This window comes from Pongo abelii, chromosome 10, assembly GCF_028885655.2.
Source record: "Pongo abelii isolate AG06213 chromosome 10, NHGRI_mPonAbe1-v2.0_pri, whole genome shotgun sequence".
In the NCBI taxonomy this organism is placed as follows: Eukaryota; Metazoa; Chordata; class Mammalia; order Primates; family Hominidae; genus Pongo; species Pongo abelii.
In genome coordinates, this window is record NC_071995.2 from 97,190,948 (window position 1) to 97,205,958 (window position 15,011).

The 15,011-nt window shown below is 44.0% G+C and overlaps 2 protein-coding genes across 17 annotated transcripts in view; one reads left to right on the forward strand and one right to left on the reverse strand.

The window, feature by feature from the left end:
* The window catches only part of IKBIP (IKBKB interacting protein), a 31,661-nt gene extending 19,346 nt beyond the window's left edge, over positions 1-12,315 (reverse strand). The window contains exons 1-2 of one of the 3 annotated variants that reach the window (XM_024256525.3): positions 11,733-12,315; positions 1,464-1,581 (exon numbers count right to left, since the gene is read on the reverse strand). In XM_024256525.3, the coding sequence (XP_024112293.1) occupies positions 1,464-1,581; positions 11,733-11,911 (297 nt within the window). In that variant the 5' untranslated portion in view covers positions 11,912-12,315. The remainder of the gene's footprint in view (positions 1-1,463; positions 1,582-11,732) is intronic. The other 2 variants (XM_002823621.4, XM_054528162.2) reach the window with 2 other exon arrangements.
* Positions 12,316-12,373: 58 nt separating this feature from the next.
* The window catches only part of APAF1 (apoptotic peptidase activating factor 1), a 90,228-nt gene continuing 87,590 nt past the window's right edge, over positions 12,374-15,011 (forward strand). For 6 of the 14 annotated variants that reach the window (XM_054528153.2, XM_054528157.2, XM_054528160.2 and 3 more), the window contains exon 1: positions 12,386-13,051. The gene's annotated coding sequence lies outside the window, so the exon portion shown is untranslated. Of the gene's footprint in view, positions 13,052-15,011 lie in introns of all 14 variants that reach the window. The other 8 variants (XM_054528155.2, XM_063711860.1, XM_054528156.2 and 5 more) reach the window with 3 other exon arrangements.

Genomic DNA, 15,011 nt, shown 5'->3' on the forward strand with positions numbered 1-15,011 from the left:
TTCGCCATGTTGGCCAATCTGGTCTCGAACTCCTGACCTCAAGATGATCCTCCTGCCTTGGCCTCCCAAAGTGCTGGGATTACAGGCATGAGCCACTACGCCTGGCTCAGATTCCAATTTGAGCCCTACGTGAAAATACCAACTCCTTTGCAGCTCCTTCCCCAAATCCCTTACACTCACCATCCATGGAATCCCTGGCATGTGTGAGGGATACTTAATTTTCCTCCATGGCTTTTCTCTTCTGGAGGATTATATGCTCATCCTGCGCATGGGGCTGCGGGGACTTAGATGCTCCATTTCATCTCTATTTTTATAACATCCTTACCCACCCTGGTGCCAAGCATAGGTCCTTGCTTACCTTGTGACATGAGCAAAGGTTTAGTGAATGAATAAATGAACAAAAAGCCATATTTCCCAATGATAGCTTGGTCCCTGGTACACAGAAAAGGCCCACATGATGCCTTATTGATCACAGCTGACTTTGACTTTCTCCTGAGAGGTGTGGGAGTTACAAAAATGTTTATTTGTCTCACATTTCTAAGAATCACAGTAATAATGCATCTGGTAGAAATCAGCAACTTGAAGAAACACAGTATAGACATGGTATTATTTTAATTTTCATTGGAATTCTTATTTGGCTATAGGACAAATACTTACTTTTAGGCTAGCCGTTCTTTTGTTTTTACTTTTTTTTTTTTTTTTGAGACGGATCCTCGCTCTGTAGCCCAGGCTACAGTGCAGTGGTGCGATCTTGGCTCACTGCAACCTCCACCTCCCAGGTTCAAGAGATTCTCCTGTCTCAGCCCCCCGAGTAGCTGGGATTACAGGTGTGTGCACCATGCCCAGCTAATTTTTGTATTTTTAGTAGAGATGGGGTTTCACCATGTTGGCCAGGCTGGTCTCCTAACTCCTGACCTCAAGTGATTTGCCTGCGTCAGCTTCCCACAGTGCTGGGATTAAAGGCATGAGCCACTACTCCTAGCTTAGGCTAGCCATTCTTAAATGCATGTACATATATCCTTAAAAAGCAAAAAGTAAGGGAAAAAATGGATAGATCTTTTCCCAATAAGTGCTATTCATATTCTAATTTTATGTCCAAAGATCAACCATATTTTCAGATGAGATCGAGCACGTTCAGGGTGGTATGGCTGTAGACATGAACAATCATATTTTCAATGCTCTAGATACCTGACACTTAAGTAGAAAATTAACGTCATGCTAATATGAACAAATTGGTCTTTTTCAACACTAGAAATGATCATACTAAAAAATCCTTGCCCTTCAAAATGCAATCTGAGTCAAAATGGCTCAGAGGGAGAATGTCAAGAGGTACGAAGATCAGTGAGAGTTAAAATAGTAATGGTCTAAAAGGCAGGAAGAAAGAAGTTCTGAACTGGGATAGAGAAATGATAGTGGGGTAGTAAAATGGGAAAACCGTCCCAGATAAGCCAATTAATGATTACCTTTTCTGAAATTAAACTGATTTTACTTTGAAGTTGTTGGAATTCATTGGTTTCTAGTTTCAGTAACTGGTATTGGTTTTCCACCTTTGCAAATTTTTCCGACTGCTGAAATACAAACCTGGAAAAGAAAAGAAAAATCACTCTTCTCCAATTCATATCCATTTAAATCCGAATTTCAAAGGAGAATTATACCCAATTCTGTTAAGAACAACATAAATTCTGGTATGGGTAGCTGTAGTTTGTTTTTTTTTTTTTTTTCCACACAGGGTCTCACTCTGTCACCCAGGCTGGAATGCAGTGTCACAATCATAGCTCACTGCAGCCTTGAACTCCTGGGCTCAAGTGATCCTCTTACTTCAACCTCCCAAATAGCTAGGACTGTCCATCTCACTATGTTGCCCAAGGTGGTCTTTAGCCTTTTTTTTTTTTGAGATGGAGTCTCGCTCTGTCACCCAGGCTGGAATGCAGTGGCACAATCTCGGTTCACTGCAAGCTCCATGTCCCGGGTTCACGCCATTCTCCTGCCTCAGCCTCCCAAGTAGCTACGACTACAGGCGCCCGCCACCACGCCTGGCTAATTTTTTTGTATTTTTAGTAGAGACGGGGTTTCAATGTGTTAGCCAGGATGGTCTCGATCTCCTGACCTTGTGATCCACCTGCCTTGGCCTCCCAAAGTGCTGGGATTACAGGCGTGAGCCACGGTGCCCAGTATTTTTTTTTTTTTAGACGGAGTTTCGCTCTTGTTGCCCAGGCTGGAGTGCAATGGCACGATCTCGGTTCATTGCAACCTTTGCCTCCTGGGTTCAAGCGATTCTCCTCCTCAGCCTCCCAAGTAGCTGGGATTAAAGGCACCTGCCACCACGCCCCACTAATTTTTTTATATTTTTAGTAGAGACGGGGTTTCACCATGTTGGCCAGGCTGGTTTCGAACTCCTGACCAGTGATCTGCCCGCCTTGGCCTCCCAAAGTGCTAGGATTACAGGCATGAGCCACTGTGCCCAGCCCCAAGGTGGTCTTGAATTCCTGGCCTCAAGTGATCCTCCCCTCAGCCTCCCAAAGCACTGGGATTACAAGTGTGGGCCAACATGCCCAGCCTAGATGCAGCTTTTATCAGTTTCTTTTGACAGATTTTCATGTGGTAGGTACTGGTTTAACTCATGCAAAGATGAGTAAAGCACTGCCCTTGTTCACAGTTCACAGCCCACCAAATAAGATGGTGTGATATCTGTAATAGATGCATGCGCAAGAAATATTTTAGAGGAGGACAAAGTGAAAAATTTAGAACAAGATCTTTGATCTCTACTATTTTTCACAAGGCCATGATTGGGTAATATCTAGAAAATAGGTGTTTTTATGCTGAAATGTAGGAGAAACAAGAGTCATCTATAAAAAAGTATTTTAAAACTGAAATGTAGAAGAGTAGACTGATGAAAAGCAGTGGAGTAGAAGAGAGAAGTGATAGTAATTAGAAGTTGCAAAATAGCAGGAGGTGTGAAAAGAGGTATGAAAATAGAAAAAAGCCATTGCCAAAGTGACAATAGATCACAATCAGTGCAAAGTGTATAAACTGTACAATTGGTTATACTCAGTGACGTGACTTGTATAGGTGTACCTGAGATGTCACTCTAAAATTGGAGTTTATTCTTCGTTATGGATGGAAGCCCAAAAAGCTATCTCAATCTTCAAAACAACAAATCAACATCTGTTTATACAGGATTTGAAAAGAGCAAGCACAAAAGAATTGTCTTGGATCCAATACCATTTTGTCTACTTTAACTCAATTCTTCAAGCTCAGAAAAAAAAAACAGTTGAAATTCTTTGCATATTGAGTCATCAAAACGCAATGGAGCAGAACCATAAGTACCTGTCTAAACACAGTCCCGAGACAAGTGGTTCAAAAGCTTTGCTACATATTGTAATCACCTGGCAGCTTTAACAAATCTGATGTCTGGGTCTCACGAAGATTTTGATTTAATTGGCTTGGGATGTGGCTTGGATGTTGGAAACTCAACAGCTTCTCAGGTAATCTAAGCGCACAGCCAAACTTAGAACCATACTGACTGACCATGTTTTGTGAAATTCATTTCCACTGAAAGGCAATCATTTAAAGATCCCAAGGATTAATGGAGAGGTGAAAGACTTTTCTGAGTAACTGCAGTTATCTGAACTTTGTGCATCCTTGTAAAAGTGGTAATGCTTTGAATTCATAAATGGCATCATTAGGCTAACTGTAGCTACAAAAGTGTCCAAAGCTAAATTAGACAAATGTTTACAATACTGGAAGAAATAAATTTCTTTTGATGATGCTGGCTAATTTCTATTATATGGGATCCCAGGTTACATTATTAGCACAGATTGACTTTTCTCCTGTGTTTAAATTAATAGGAACCTTTAAAGCTTCTGGTTATTAGAAAACACCATTATCCTAATTCTCAGAGATGGAAGGGTGAACATAATTCTTTTTTCATTGGCTGTTTCATTTCTGGCTTTTAAGAGTTTTTTTTTTCCCCCAGAGTATCAGATATCTGAGACCAGCACATAGAGACCCTATTAAGAAAGAGACCACCCTAAAGAAATAAGAGTTGCCCTCCTCAAGCTTTCCTGTCCCTCCCCGCTATGGGAAAAAAAAAAAAAGTAAAAAAAGAAATACAGTTAATTTCAGGGACTAGTTTTATTATCCAATACTCCACCATAGATCTATACTATAGATTAGCGAGTTTATTCAGAATGAAATCATTCTTATAAAAGAGACTTTTGTATGAAGGTTGATTGATTACAAAAAATACATTAATGGACTTTCTCAGAACTTCTTTTCAAATTCAAGCTTTAAACAAAACCTGCGTCATGTTAGTGGAAATATCATCTCTGATAATTAGTAGTTTTTTTTGATGATTAGCCTCTTACTAAAATAAATTCATCCTTGCTACATGTGAACAGTGCATATAAGAAAAAAGTACAAAGCTGACTTAGCACTAGTGACGAAAAAAATTAAGTGGTATGTGCTGTGCTGCGTTAAAATATATTTTATTTTTCCCTTATTTGTGCCAGACACTATTCTAAGTACTTGATAAATACTAATTCATTTAACATTAAAGAAGAAGATGATTGATTTCTTTTCTTTCTTTCTTTCTTTTTTTTTTTTTTGAGACGGAGTCTCACTCTGTCGCCAGGCTAGAGTGCAGTGGCACGATCTTGGCTCACTGCAATCTCTGCCTCCCGAGTTCAAGTGATTCTCTTGCCTCAGCCTCCCAAGTAGCTAGGACTACAGGCGCGTGCCAACACACCCAGCTAATTTTTGTATTTTTAGTAGAGACGGGGTTTCACCATGTTGGCCAGAATGGTCTCGATCTCTTGACCTCGTGATCTGCCTGCCTCAGCCTCCCAAAGTGCTGGGATTACAGGCGTGAGCCACCGCGCCCGGATTTTTTCTTTCTCTTTTTTTTTTTTTTGAGACAGGGTCTCGCTCTGCTGCCTAGGCTGGAGTGCAGTGGCATGATCTTGGCTAACTGCAACCTCCACCTCCCAGGTTCAAGTGATTATAGGCGTGAGCCACCGCACCCGGCCTAGATGACTGATTTTCTAGGAGTCAAGAAAATATGCTGAGAAAGCTGCTTCAGGTCTGAAAAACTAAGCTTTCAAACTGGCATCCATGTTAGGGTGTAAGGTGCTTCATTTCCTTTTTATGAGTCAGGGGCATATTCTAATAGGAGCAGTTCCCAGTCTTCCCATTTAGATGAGGGTAAAAAACAAGCAAGTAGGGTCTGCTAAAGGGTATACCTTCAAGTAGAAGGAAGAAAAGAACTATAAGTAATTCTGGACTTGGGGATTTCTATTTCTAGGATCTTGGCCTTTTGTTGGGGATTAATATCGAAGGGAGGCAACGAATCATACTGATTAGGTGGGTGACTGGACTGCCTTAGCTCTGCCATTTACTAAGCTGTATAACCACTTTGGGAAAGTTAAATAACTTTGATGTTTCCTCATCTGTGAAGTGAGGATAATACCTTATTTTAATTTTATTTTTTAAAGACAAGATCTCACTCTTTCCCAGGCTGGAGTGCAGTGGTGTGATCATGGCTCACTGCAGCCTCCCAGGCCCAATCCATCCTACCCTCTCAGCCTCCTGAGTAGCTGGGAACACAGGCATGTGCCATAATGCCTGGCTAATTTTTTAATTTTTTATAGCAATGGGGGTCTTCCTATGTTGCCCAGTCTTGTCTTGAACTCCTGGGCTCAAGTGATCCTCCTGCCTTGGCCTCCCAAACTGTTGGGATTATAGGTGTGAGCCATGGCACCCAGCCAATACTTTATAGGGTTGTAGTTTGTTTTTCGACAAGGTCTCATTCTGTTACCCAGGCTGGAGTACAGTAGCCTGATCATAGCTTACTGCAGCCTTGAACTCCTGGCCTCAAGTGATTCTCCCACCTCAGCCTCTCAAGTAGCTAGGACCACAGGTACATTACCACCACTGGCTAATTAAAAAAAAAATTTGTAGAGAGGCGATCTGGCTATGTTTTTTTGTTTGTTTGTTTGTTTTTTGAGGCAGCTGAAGAGGAAGAGGTCTACAGTGACACAATCATAGTCCACTGCAGGTCAAACTCCCTGGTCTCAAGCGATCCTCTCGCCTTGGCCTCCTAAAGTGCTGGGATTATAAGTGTGAGCCACCATGCCCGGCCGAGTTATTGTAGACATTAGTTATTGCTATTTATAAAAGCTCCCGGAACAATAGAGCCATAGCACATCAGCTATTTCCTTTAAGTACCATGGCCTCTTTTTTTTCTCTTTTTGGAGATGGAGTCTCACTCTGTTGCCCAGGCTGAAGTGCAGTGGTGTGATCTCGGCTCACTGCACTTCTGCCTCCCGGGTTCAAGTGATTCTTCTGCCTCAGCCTCCCAGCTAGCTGGGTTACAGGTGCCCGCCAACAAGACCAGCTACCTTTCTTTTGGACTACTTTGTGCAGCTACTCTTCCATCCTTCCTACATGCCTATGATTGTATAAGGGGAGCAGGGTTCCCGACCACTTGTACTTGATAGAAGCCCCAGGCCTGTCCCCCTTTGAACACTAAGTATAAACTGGGTTGTGTTTATGGCAAATGAAGGATGGAATAGATGGATTAGACCACTTATAAATCACTAAATAAAAATAACTCTTGTTTTTGGGCCTCTTCTCACTATCATATCATATCATATATCATACGGCCTTGTGGAAGAGTGAGATATAGGAGAAAGGGACCCGGGTTACTTTTAGTGCAAGCCTTACAAAAAGAATCTTCCTGACTCCTTCATGAGCCATTGCAGTCTATAGAGACCTCATACAGATCTATCTAGGGTCCTGTGATAATGAATGGTTTACATTTTCCTACAGTGCATGGTGGTAATTAATGGTGTGTGTTGCCTCTGAATAGCTCCTTTAGGAACGTTAAATGGTGGTAGACAGCTGACTGAGGACTTACAAATTCAGGATTTCCTCTGGCTCTATTTCAGCTTAATAATGAAAAAGAGGCAAATAACCAAAGGAAGCTGTTATGGACCTTCTGTAAGGAAAGAAGTTCCAGGGCCACCATTAGGGTCAGTACCCATTTAGCCCTATGTTTCATACCATCTATAGCCTCAGTTTTAGCACAATACCTAGTTTTCAAGAAAACCTTGACCATATTCCATTTTTAAGAAGCAGGGCATTTAAATTATACCCTTGTCTTTTAGATAAAACTCTACTGACACAAAGAAAAAAGCTGGAAATAGAGTTAGCCAAGGTTTTACAGTATGATTTATAGAGAAAATTATATTGGATAATAAAAAAAAACCAGAGTTATACAACTTGCTTAAAGAGCTTTTGACTTTTTGTACATAATTATAACAGATACTATAAAAAACTTTTATAAAGGCAATTTAGGCCGGGCACGGTGGCTCACGCCTGTAATCCCAGCACTTTGGGAGGCTGAGGTGGATGGATCACCTGAGGTTGGGAGTTCGAGACCAGCTTGACCAATGGAGAAACCCTGTCTCTACTAAAAATACAAAATTGGCTGGGCGTGGTGGCGCACACCTGTAATCCCAGCTACTTGGGAGGCTGAGGCAGGAGAATCGCTTGAACCTGGGAGGTGGGGGTTGTGGTGAGCTGAGATTGCGCCACTGCACTCCAGCCTGGGCAACAAGAGCGAAACTCCATCTCTCAAAACAAAACAAAACAAAAAAGCAATTAAAAAATCTATTGAAATTTCCATAAAAAACAAAATTTTCACAATGGAATTTCCAGCTGATTAAATTTCTATGTAATCAAATAAGCATGAGTGACAGGTTTTGTGTCTTGTTTAGTAATTTAACAACTTTTTAACTTTCTGAAAGTAGAATCACCTCAATTCTCTTACCTGAAAAATTTCCATAAGAGTTTAGAAAAGAGGTATGCAACCTGACACTCAAGCCATATAGGTTTGGGCAACTTATCTCCAGTGTTTATTGTCAAGATGACACAGGATATATCAGGCCTTTTTTTTTTTTTTTTTTGGCAGGGTCTCACTTTGTCACCCAGGCTGAGTGCAGTGGTGCAATCAAAGCTCACTGAAACCTCAAATTCTGGAGCTCAAGCGACCCTCCAACCTCAGCCCCCCAAGTAGCTGGGACTACAGGCATGCGCCACCATGCCTGGCTAATTTTTTGTATTTTTTGTAGAGACAGGGTTTTACCATGTTGCCCAGGCTGGTCTTGAACTCCTGAGCTCAAGAGATCCGCCCACCTCGGCCTCCCAAAGTGCTGGGATTACAGGTGGGAGCCACCACACCTGGCCTATCTGGCCTTTATTTAGCAGAGAGAAGATATTAAAGCAACACACTTTTAAGTTTCTTATGTATTATTTCTCTTTTCTTTCCACATAGGAAGTGGTCTGAAGACAAGGATATAGTGTGATTCCTTGAAATCCTTCTTGGGCAGTGGAAGGGTTCAGATTTTTTCCCTCCAACTTAATCAGATGAAGAGTGAGAGTAAGCAGTATTTAAGAGTACACAGACAGGCACCCATATGCACTTGTATTTTAACCACCAGGGCCGTGTCAGTACGGAAAGCATTTAATAAAGATTTGATAGACTGACTTTTAGATGCTGAATTACGTGTTTTAGTGGTAAAGATCTCAATGGCTTTGTCAAAATTCTAGTGAGCTTTTAAGTATTTTAAGATGCCAAATACTTGCTTTTTATCTGGAAAATGTTTACAAATGTTTTATGGGGATATATTTTTATTTCAAAATTTACTATGAATAAATATTTTGTGATAAACAGCAACCAAAGTACATTTGCTTCAATTTTTGCAGCAAAAGATTTCACAAAAGCAACTAAGAGGCAACTATTTAAATAATAATTATAGAATCTGCCCATAAACAATACATATAATACATACATTTTAGAGAGACAGGGTCTTGCTCTGTCTCTCAGGCTGGAGCACAGTGGTATAATCATGGGTTACTGCAGCCTTGACTTCCCAGACTCAAGCTATCTTCTCACCTCAGCCTCCCAAGTACCTGGGACTACAGGCGAATGCCACCACACTTGGCTAATATTTAAAAATTTTTCGTAGACACGGTCTCACTATGTTTCCCAGGCTGGTTTCAAACTCCTGGCCTCAAGCAATTCTCTCGTCTCAGTTTCCCAAAGTGTTGGGATTATAGGCATGAACCACTGTGTCTGGCCCCCAAAATTATTTTTGATATAGCATTGTGTTATCATTTTGCAAACATAGTTCAAATTAAATCTTCCTAATGAATGTAATACATTCATTACAATGTAATACAGGAATCACTAACAGCAAATTCCTGATGTAAGGGAAATTTTATTCCCATAAAGTTTAGTTTTCTATTAAAGCTTATCCCAGGATAGTAACTAACTTTCCCAAAACACAAAAGGTTACTTATTTAGGCGAAGTCTCGCTCTGTTACCCAGGCTGGAGTGCAGTAGCAGATCTTGGCTCACTGCAACCTCCACCTCCCAGGTTCAAGTGATTCTCCTGCCTCAATCTCTGAGTAGCTGGGATTACACCAGGCCCAGCTAATTTTTGTATTTTTGGTAGAGATAGGGTTTCACCATGTTGGACAGGCTGGTCTCAAATTCCTGATCTCAAGTGATTCGCCTGCCTCAGCCTCCCAAAGTGCTAGGATTACAGGCGCAAGCCACTGCACCTGGCCCAAAAAGATTTTTTTTTTAATTTACTTAAAGAAGGTCAAGTATTTTAAGGCATAAGAGCCGTTTATTTAAAACAGTAAATTCAGTACATTTATTCCTTTCAGATCAAAATTAACATATTCCGTATTAGTAAAATAAACAATGCTGTTTTTTTTTTTTTTTTTTTTTTGAGAAGGAGTTTCGCTCCATCCTGCAGGCTGGAGTGCAGTGGCACGATTTCGGCTCACTGCAACCTCTGCCTCCTGGGTTCAAGTGATTCTCCTGCCTCAGCCTCCTGAGTAGCTGGGATTACAGGAGCATGCCACCATGCCCGGCTTTTTTGTATTTTTAGTAGACGCGGGGTTTTGCTATGTTGGCCAGGCTGGTCTCAAACTCCTGACCTCAGGTGATCCACCCACCTTGGCCTCCCAAAGTGCTGAGAGTACAGGCATGAGCCACTGCCGGCGGGCTGACAATTCTATTGTTTTTGAAGAGGGCGTTTAATCACTTTATTGTGACAAAATTTTGTTTATTTGTTTGTTTTTTGAGATGGAGTCTCGCTCTGTTGCCCAGGCTGGAGTGCAATCGTGCGACCCCAGCTCACTGCAACCTCCACCTCCCCAGTTCGAGTGATTCTCCTGCCTCAGCCTCCTGAATAGCTGGGATTGCAGGTGTGTGCCACCACACCTGGCTAATTTTTGTATTTTTTGTAGAGACAGGGTTTCACCATGTTGGCCAGGCTGGTCTTGAACTCCTGACCTCGTGATCTGCCCACCTCAGCCTCCCAAAGTGCTGGGATTACAGGTGTGAGCCACCGCGCCCAGCCGTGACAAATCTTTTAACTCTGAAAAATACACTATTTGGGATGAGTCACCAGTGAAGTATAACTCCATATGTAATAGCATAAAAAATGTCTAGATGTCCAGGGTCTCTTCTAAAATTCTATCACTCTGGAAGATTTATAACAGTCTCACTAAATAACTTTACACATGAATGAAAAATGGAGAAAAATTCTATTAAGGTGCCAATCTTATTAAAATGAAATGGGCTATTCCCTCCTCCCCCCAGAAAAAAAAAGACTGGGAAAATAAAACTCACAAGTTGTTTTTTTTCTTTTCTTTTCTTTTTTTTTTTTTACAAGTTGGTTTTAAGGTTATTTCTAATATTCATTTTTCCTAATGACACCAATATATCGCCATTTACCTAATTTTAAAACTGCAACTGGTTAGTTTTAAGTGAACACAAGTGCTATGTTTTTGTAGCTTTACCATATTCAATCTGTAACTTACTTAATAAAAGACGTAAAATTCATAATGCATGCACGGTGATCAAAATATGAGCACTCCTCCAAGCTCTGCTACTATAACGTTTGCTCCTTTGGGATCATAATGATCTGGTTTTCCTTTTTTTTTTCCCCTTTTCTTTTTTTTTTTGAGATGGAGTCTCGCTCGGTCGCCCAGGCTGGAGTGCAGTGGTGCGATCTTGGCTCACAGCAACCTCCGCCTCCCGGGTTCAAGCGATTCTCCTGCCTCAGCCTCCGGATGAACTGGGACTACAGGCGCCCGCCACCACGCCCGGCTGATTATTGGTATTTTTGGTAGAGATGGGGTTTCACCATGTTAGCCAGGCTAGTCTCGAACTCCTGACCTCAAGTGATCCACCTGCCTCGGTCTCCCAACATAATGATCTGTTTTAAGGTTGCAAGTATTTCCATTAGGTATTTACGAGGTGAGTAGGGTGGGGCAGATGTGTCCCGGAATGGGGCACAGCGGACAGGAAGTAACGGTTTATAACAACGTGAACGCTTCTGACGTGTAGCGGGAGCTTCAGAAAGCGTGGCCGAATCTGCAGCTCTTAACAAATGGCTCGTTCCCAAACCTTAGCCTCAACTCCCTCTGAGCGATAGGGGCATGCTACCAGCACGGGGGAAAATGAGATACAAGAAACGCGCGAAAGGGAAAAACAAGGCTGGGCTGTTTCCTTCCTTTGGGGTCAAGACAGAGGCACAGAAGGCCCAGGTCTGGGGGGTCGGATCACCTCCGGCGGGATGCTGAGCCGGGTGGGAGCCCAAACAGCAGGGGGCCCTCAGGAGGCCGGCCCAGGCAGCCTCGCGTCCACTTACCAGGCCAGGCCCAGGCACGTCCCCAGCGACAGCAGGCTCAGGCACGTTCGGGGGTCTGCCCAGCCCCCGCCTCCGCCGCCCCGGGCCACGGGGGTCTTCCCGCCCTCGCTCCGCTTCCCGGGCTCCGCAGTAGGGGCTCCCTTGGGCCCCGACTTCTTCCGGCTCTTCACCTCAGACATGTCTGGAGGCCCTAGGACGACAAGCCCCAGGCAGCTTCTTCACCAGGGGTAGCAGGACGTGGCCGCCTTGGCGTTCGTGGGAACCCTGGGCGGTGACCGCGCCCCCTCACAGACTTGGCACCGCCCAGAGCCCAGCCCCTTCCCTCTCCCCGCCATCCTCGTTGCTTCACTGAGTCTTTCAGCTGCCAGCTCCATAGTTCCCCTAGGAGAGGTGGGCGGCGACCTCACCCCACAGCGCCTTCCACTGCGATATTGCTCCAAATCCGAGGAAATTCAAACTCCCGGGCGCGCGCAGGCCGACGGGACCCGAGGAGGAGGGGCAGGACAAAGGGGTCGCGCGCGCCACGTCGGGCGCGCCGCCGCTGCCCGAGTCCGGCATTGGTGGGAACGCGGCGCGTCCCTGAGGCTTAGCCACGCCCCGTCCGCGGGGTAGGCGGGCACTTCTACGCGCGCGGGCACGAGCCGTGGCGGGAGTGCGCGGCGGCAGCGGCGGCCGCCCCTTGGGGCTTGGGGTGTGTTTATTTGCATAAGCGGGCGCGCGCCGTCCGGGCTGGGTGGATCCGGGGGGATTTGACTGCTCCGCTGTCCAGAGGCGGAGAAGAAGAGGTAGCGAGTGGACGTGACTGCTCTATCCCGGGCACAAGGGATAGAACCGGAGGTGCGGAGTCTGGGCAGTCGGCGACCCGCGAAGACTTGAGGTGCCGCAGCGGCATCCGGAGTAGCGCCGGGCTCCCGCCGGGGTGCAGCCGCCGTCGAGGGAAGGACGCCACAGGCCGGGAAGACCTCCTCCCTTTGTGTCCAGGAGTGGAGTCCACGGGAGGGCGGCCCGTGGGCCGGGCCTCACCGCGGCGCCCCGGGACTGTGGGGCCAGGCTGCGTTGGGTGGACGCCCACCTCGCCAACCTTCGGAGGTCCCTGGGGGTCTTCGTGCGCCCCGGGGCTGCAGAGATCCAGGGGAGGCACCTGTGAGGCCCGGACCTGCCCCGGGGCGAAGGGTATGTGACGAGACTGAGCCCTGCATCCCTAATTCCTGGTGGAAAACCCCTGTTGCCGTTTCCCTCCACCGGCCTGGAGTCTCCTAGTCTTGTCCCGGCAGTGGCAGTGCCGCCCTTCCCAGTAAGACCTAGGCGCAAAGGCTTGTGTAAGTTGACCTCCTCGCTTTTCTCCCCGAGCCAGGTTCCTTGGAGGCTCGGTAGCTGATTTCAGGGACTGAGAATTTGAGGACATGGAATATTTGATAACCATCCTGCTCCTGTACCAGGAAGAGAAATTCTGTCACGAGGAAGTAGTAAACTTGGGGTTTTCGTGGATAAACGTGCGCTGTTTTCTGTTTTACATCTATGAAGAGTTTTCGCTTTCCATTTGTTGTGGGTTACAAAAGGTTTTGAGACTTAGTTCAGATAATTTGTGCAGTTTTAAAACGTATTTAAGATTTGCATATTTTAGTTTAACAGGACTAGGTGAAATTGGAAATTAGTTTCAGAAAACCAGAGTGTCTTATTTGCTTAGCTATTGGACATAACCTAAAAAATTCATTCATTCTTGTTTTTTCACATCGAATTTCATTACTATAAATTGAGGAACATTTTATGTTTAAGAGGACAAAAACGTTATTAACATTTTAAAAAATGAGAGTTTTGATTCCAATCAATAACTTTTTATCAGTTTTGTGCCCCTACTGGGCATTTTGTAAGCCTTGACAAGCATAGGCAAATGCCCTACGTCCGTCCCTATTTTTCCAAGTGCTACATTTGGTGACTTCAAAAACAGTCATTGAAGCTTGATAATTATTGCCCCCTTCTGTGAGCTCCAAGTTACTTGTGCTCTGTTTTTGCACTTCGGGCATTCACATTCCCACTCCCTCTCTCTTTTTCTTCTTTGACTAGACTGAATTATTTCAGGCAAATGACTCAATCTTTTCTGTAGTCTTGGTGTCTGACATATAGGGAGGGGCACAAATGTATGTTGAATGAATGAATTGATAAACCCGTTTAGACTCTTTCACTCTATACATTGGGTAAAGTTCTGTTAATGTTTTGAAAACTTGCAGACATTGTGAACTGGGTTTTATTTATGCCCACGGAAAAATTTGCATTATATTTGAAATAAAGTTGCTAGAAACGTCAAGTATTTTACTATAAAGGCTATTATTCTTTCCTCATGTCCTCTTGGTCTGAGAAACGACATCAGAAAGTGTTTCCTGTTGCTTTGTGGGAAATGTGTTTAGCAAGGAAGACCTAGAGCTGATATCCTCCTTGAATGAGAACTAATACTCAATAGTAACAATGCTCTATTCACTCTTATGTTTGATAAGGAAAACAAGAAGTCTCTTAATATTAGGACTTCAGTGTAATCACTGTTTTATACAACCTTAATTAAAAAAGGAAGTATTTTATTGTAAAAAATGATAATGTGTGTTAAAAAAAATTGACAGTAGAGGCTGGGCATGGTGGGGCTCACAAGTGTAATCCCAGCACTTTGGGAGGCTGTGGCAGTTGGATCACCTGAAGTCAGGAGTTCAAGACCAGGCTGGTCAACATGGCGAAACCCAATCTCTACTAAAAAAAAAAAAAAAAAAAAAAAATTAAGACAAGGTGGGGGAGAAATCTCAAATTTTGCTACTCAGAAGTAACTCAAACATTTTGATGAATAAACTTCTAAATGTCTACATATATTCATATGATACCAACACTTTTTTTGAGACAGAGTCTCAGTCTGTCGCCCAGGCTGGAGTGCAGTGGCGTGGTCTCGGCTCACTGCAACCTCTGCCGCCCTGGTTCAAGCAGTTCTCCTGCTTCAGCCTCCCGAGCAGCTGGGATTACAGGCACCTGCCACTGCACCTGGCTAATTTTGTATTTTTAGTAGAGACAGGGTTTCACCATCTTGGCCAGGCTGGCCTTGAACTCCTGACCTCGTGATACACCCGCCTCGGCCTCCCACAGTGCTGGGATTACAGGCATGAGCCACTGCGCCCGGCCCCCACGTTATGTGTTATATGTGGAATCATGTTTCTGTTTTTTTTTTTTCAGCAGCAGTATTGTGAACATCTTTCCATGTCAATATGTAGAGATAAGTGTCATAATTTTGAATGGCTGCATAAT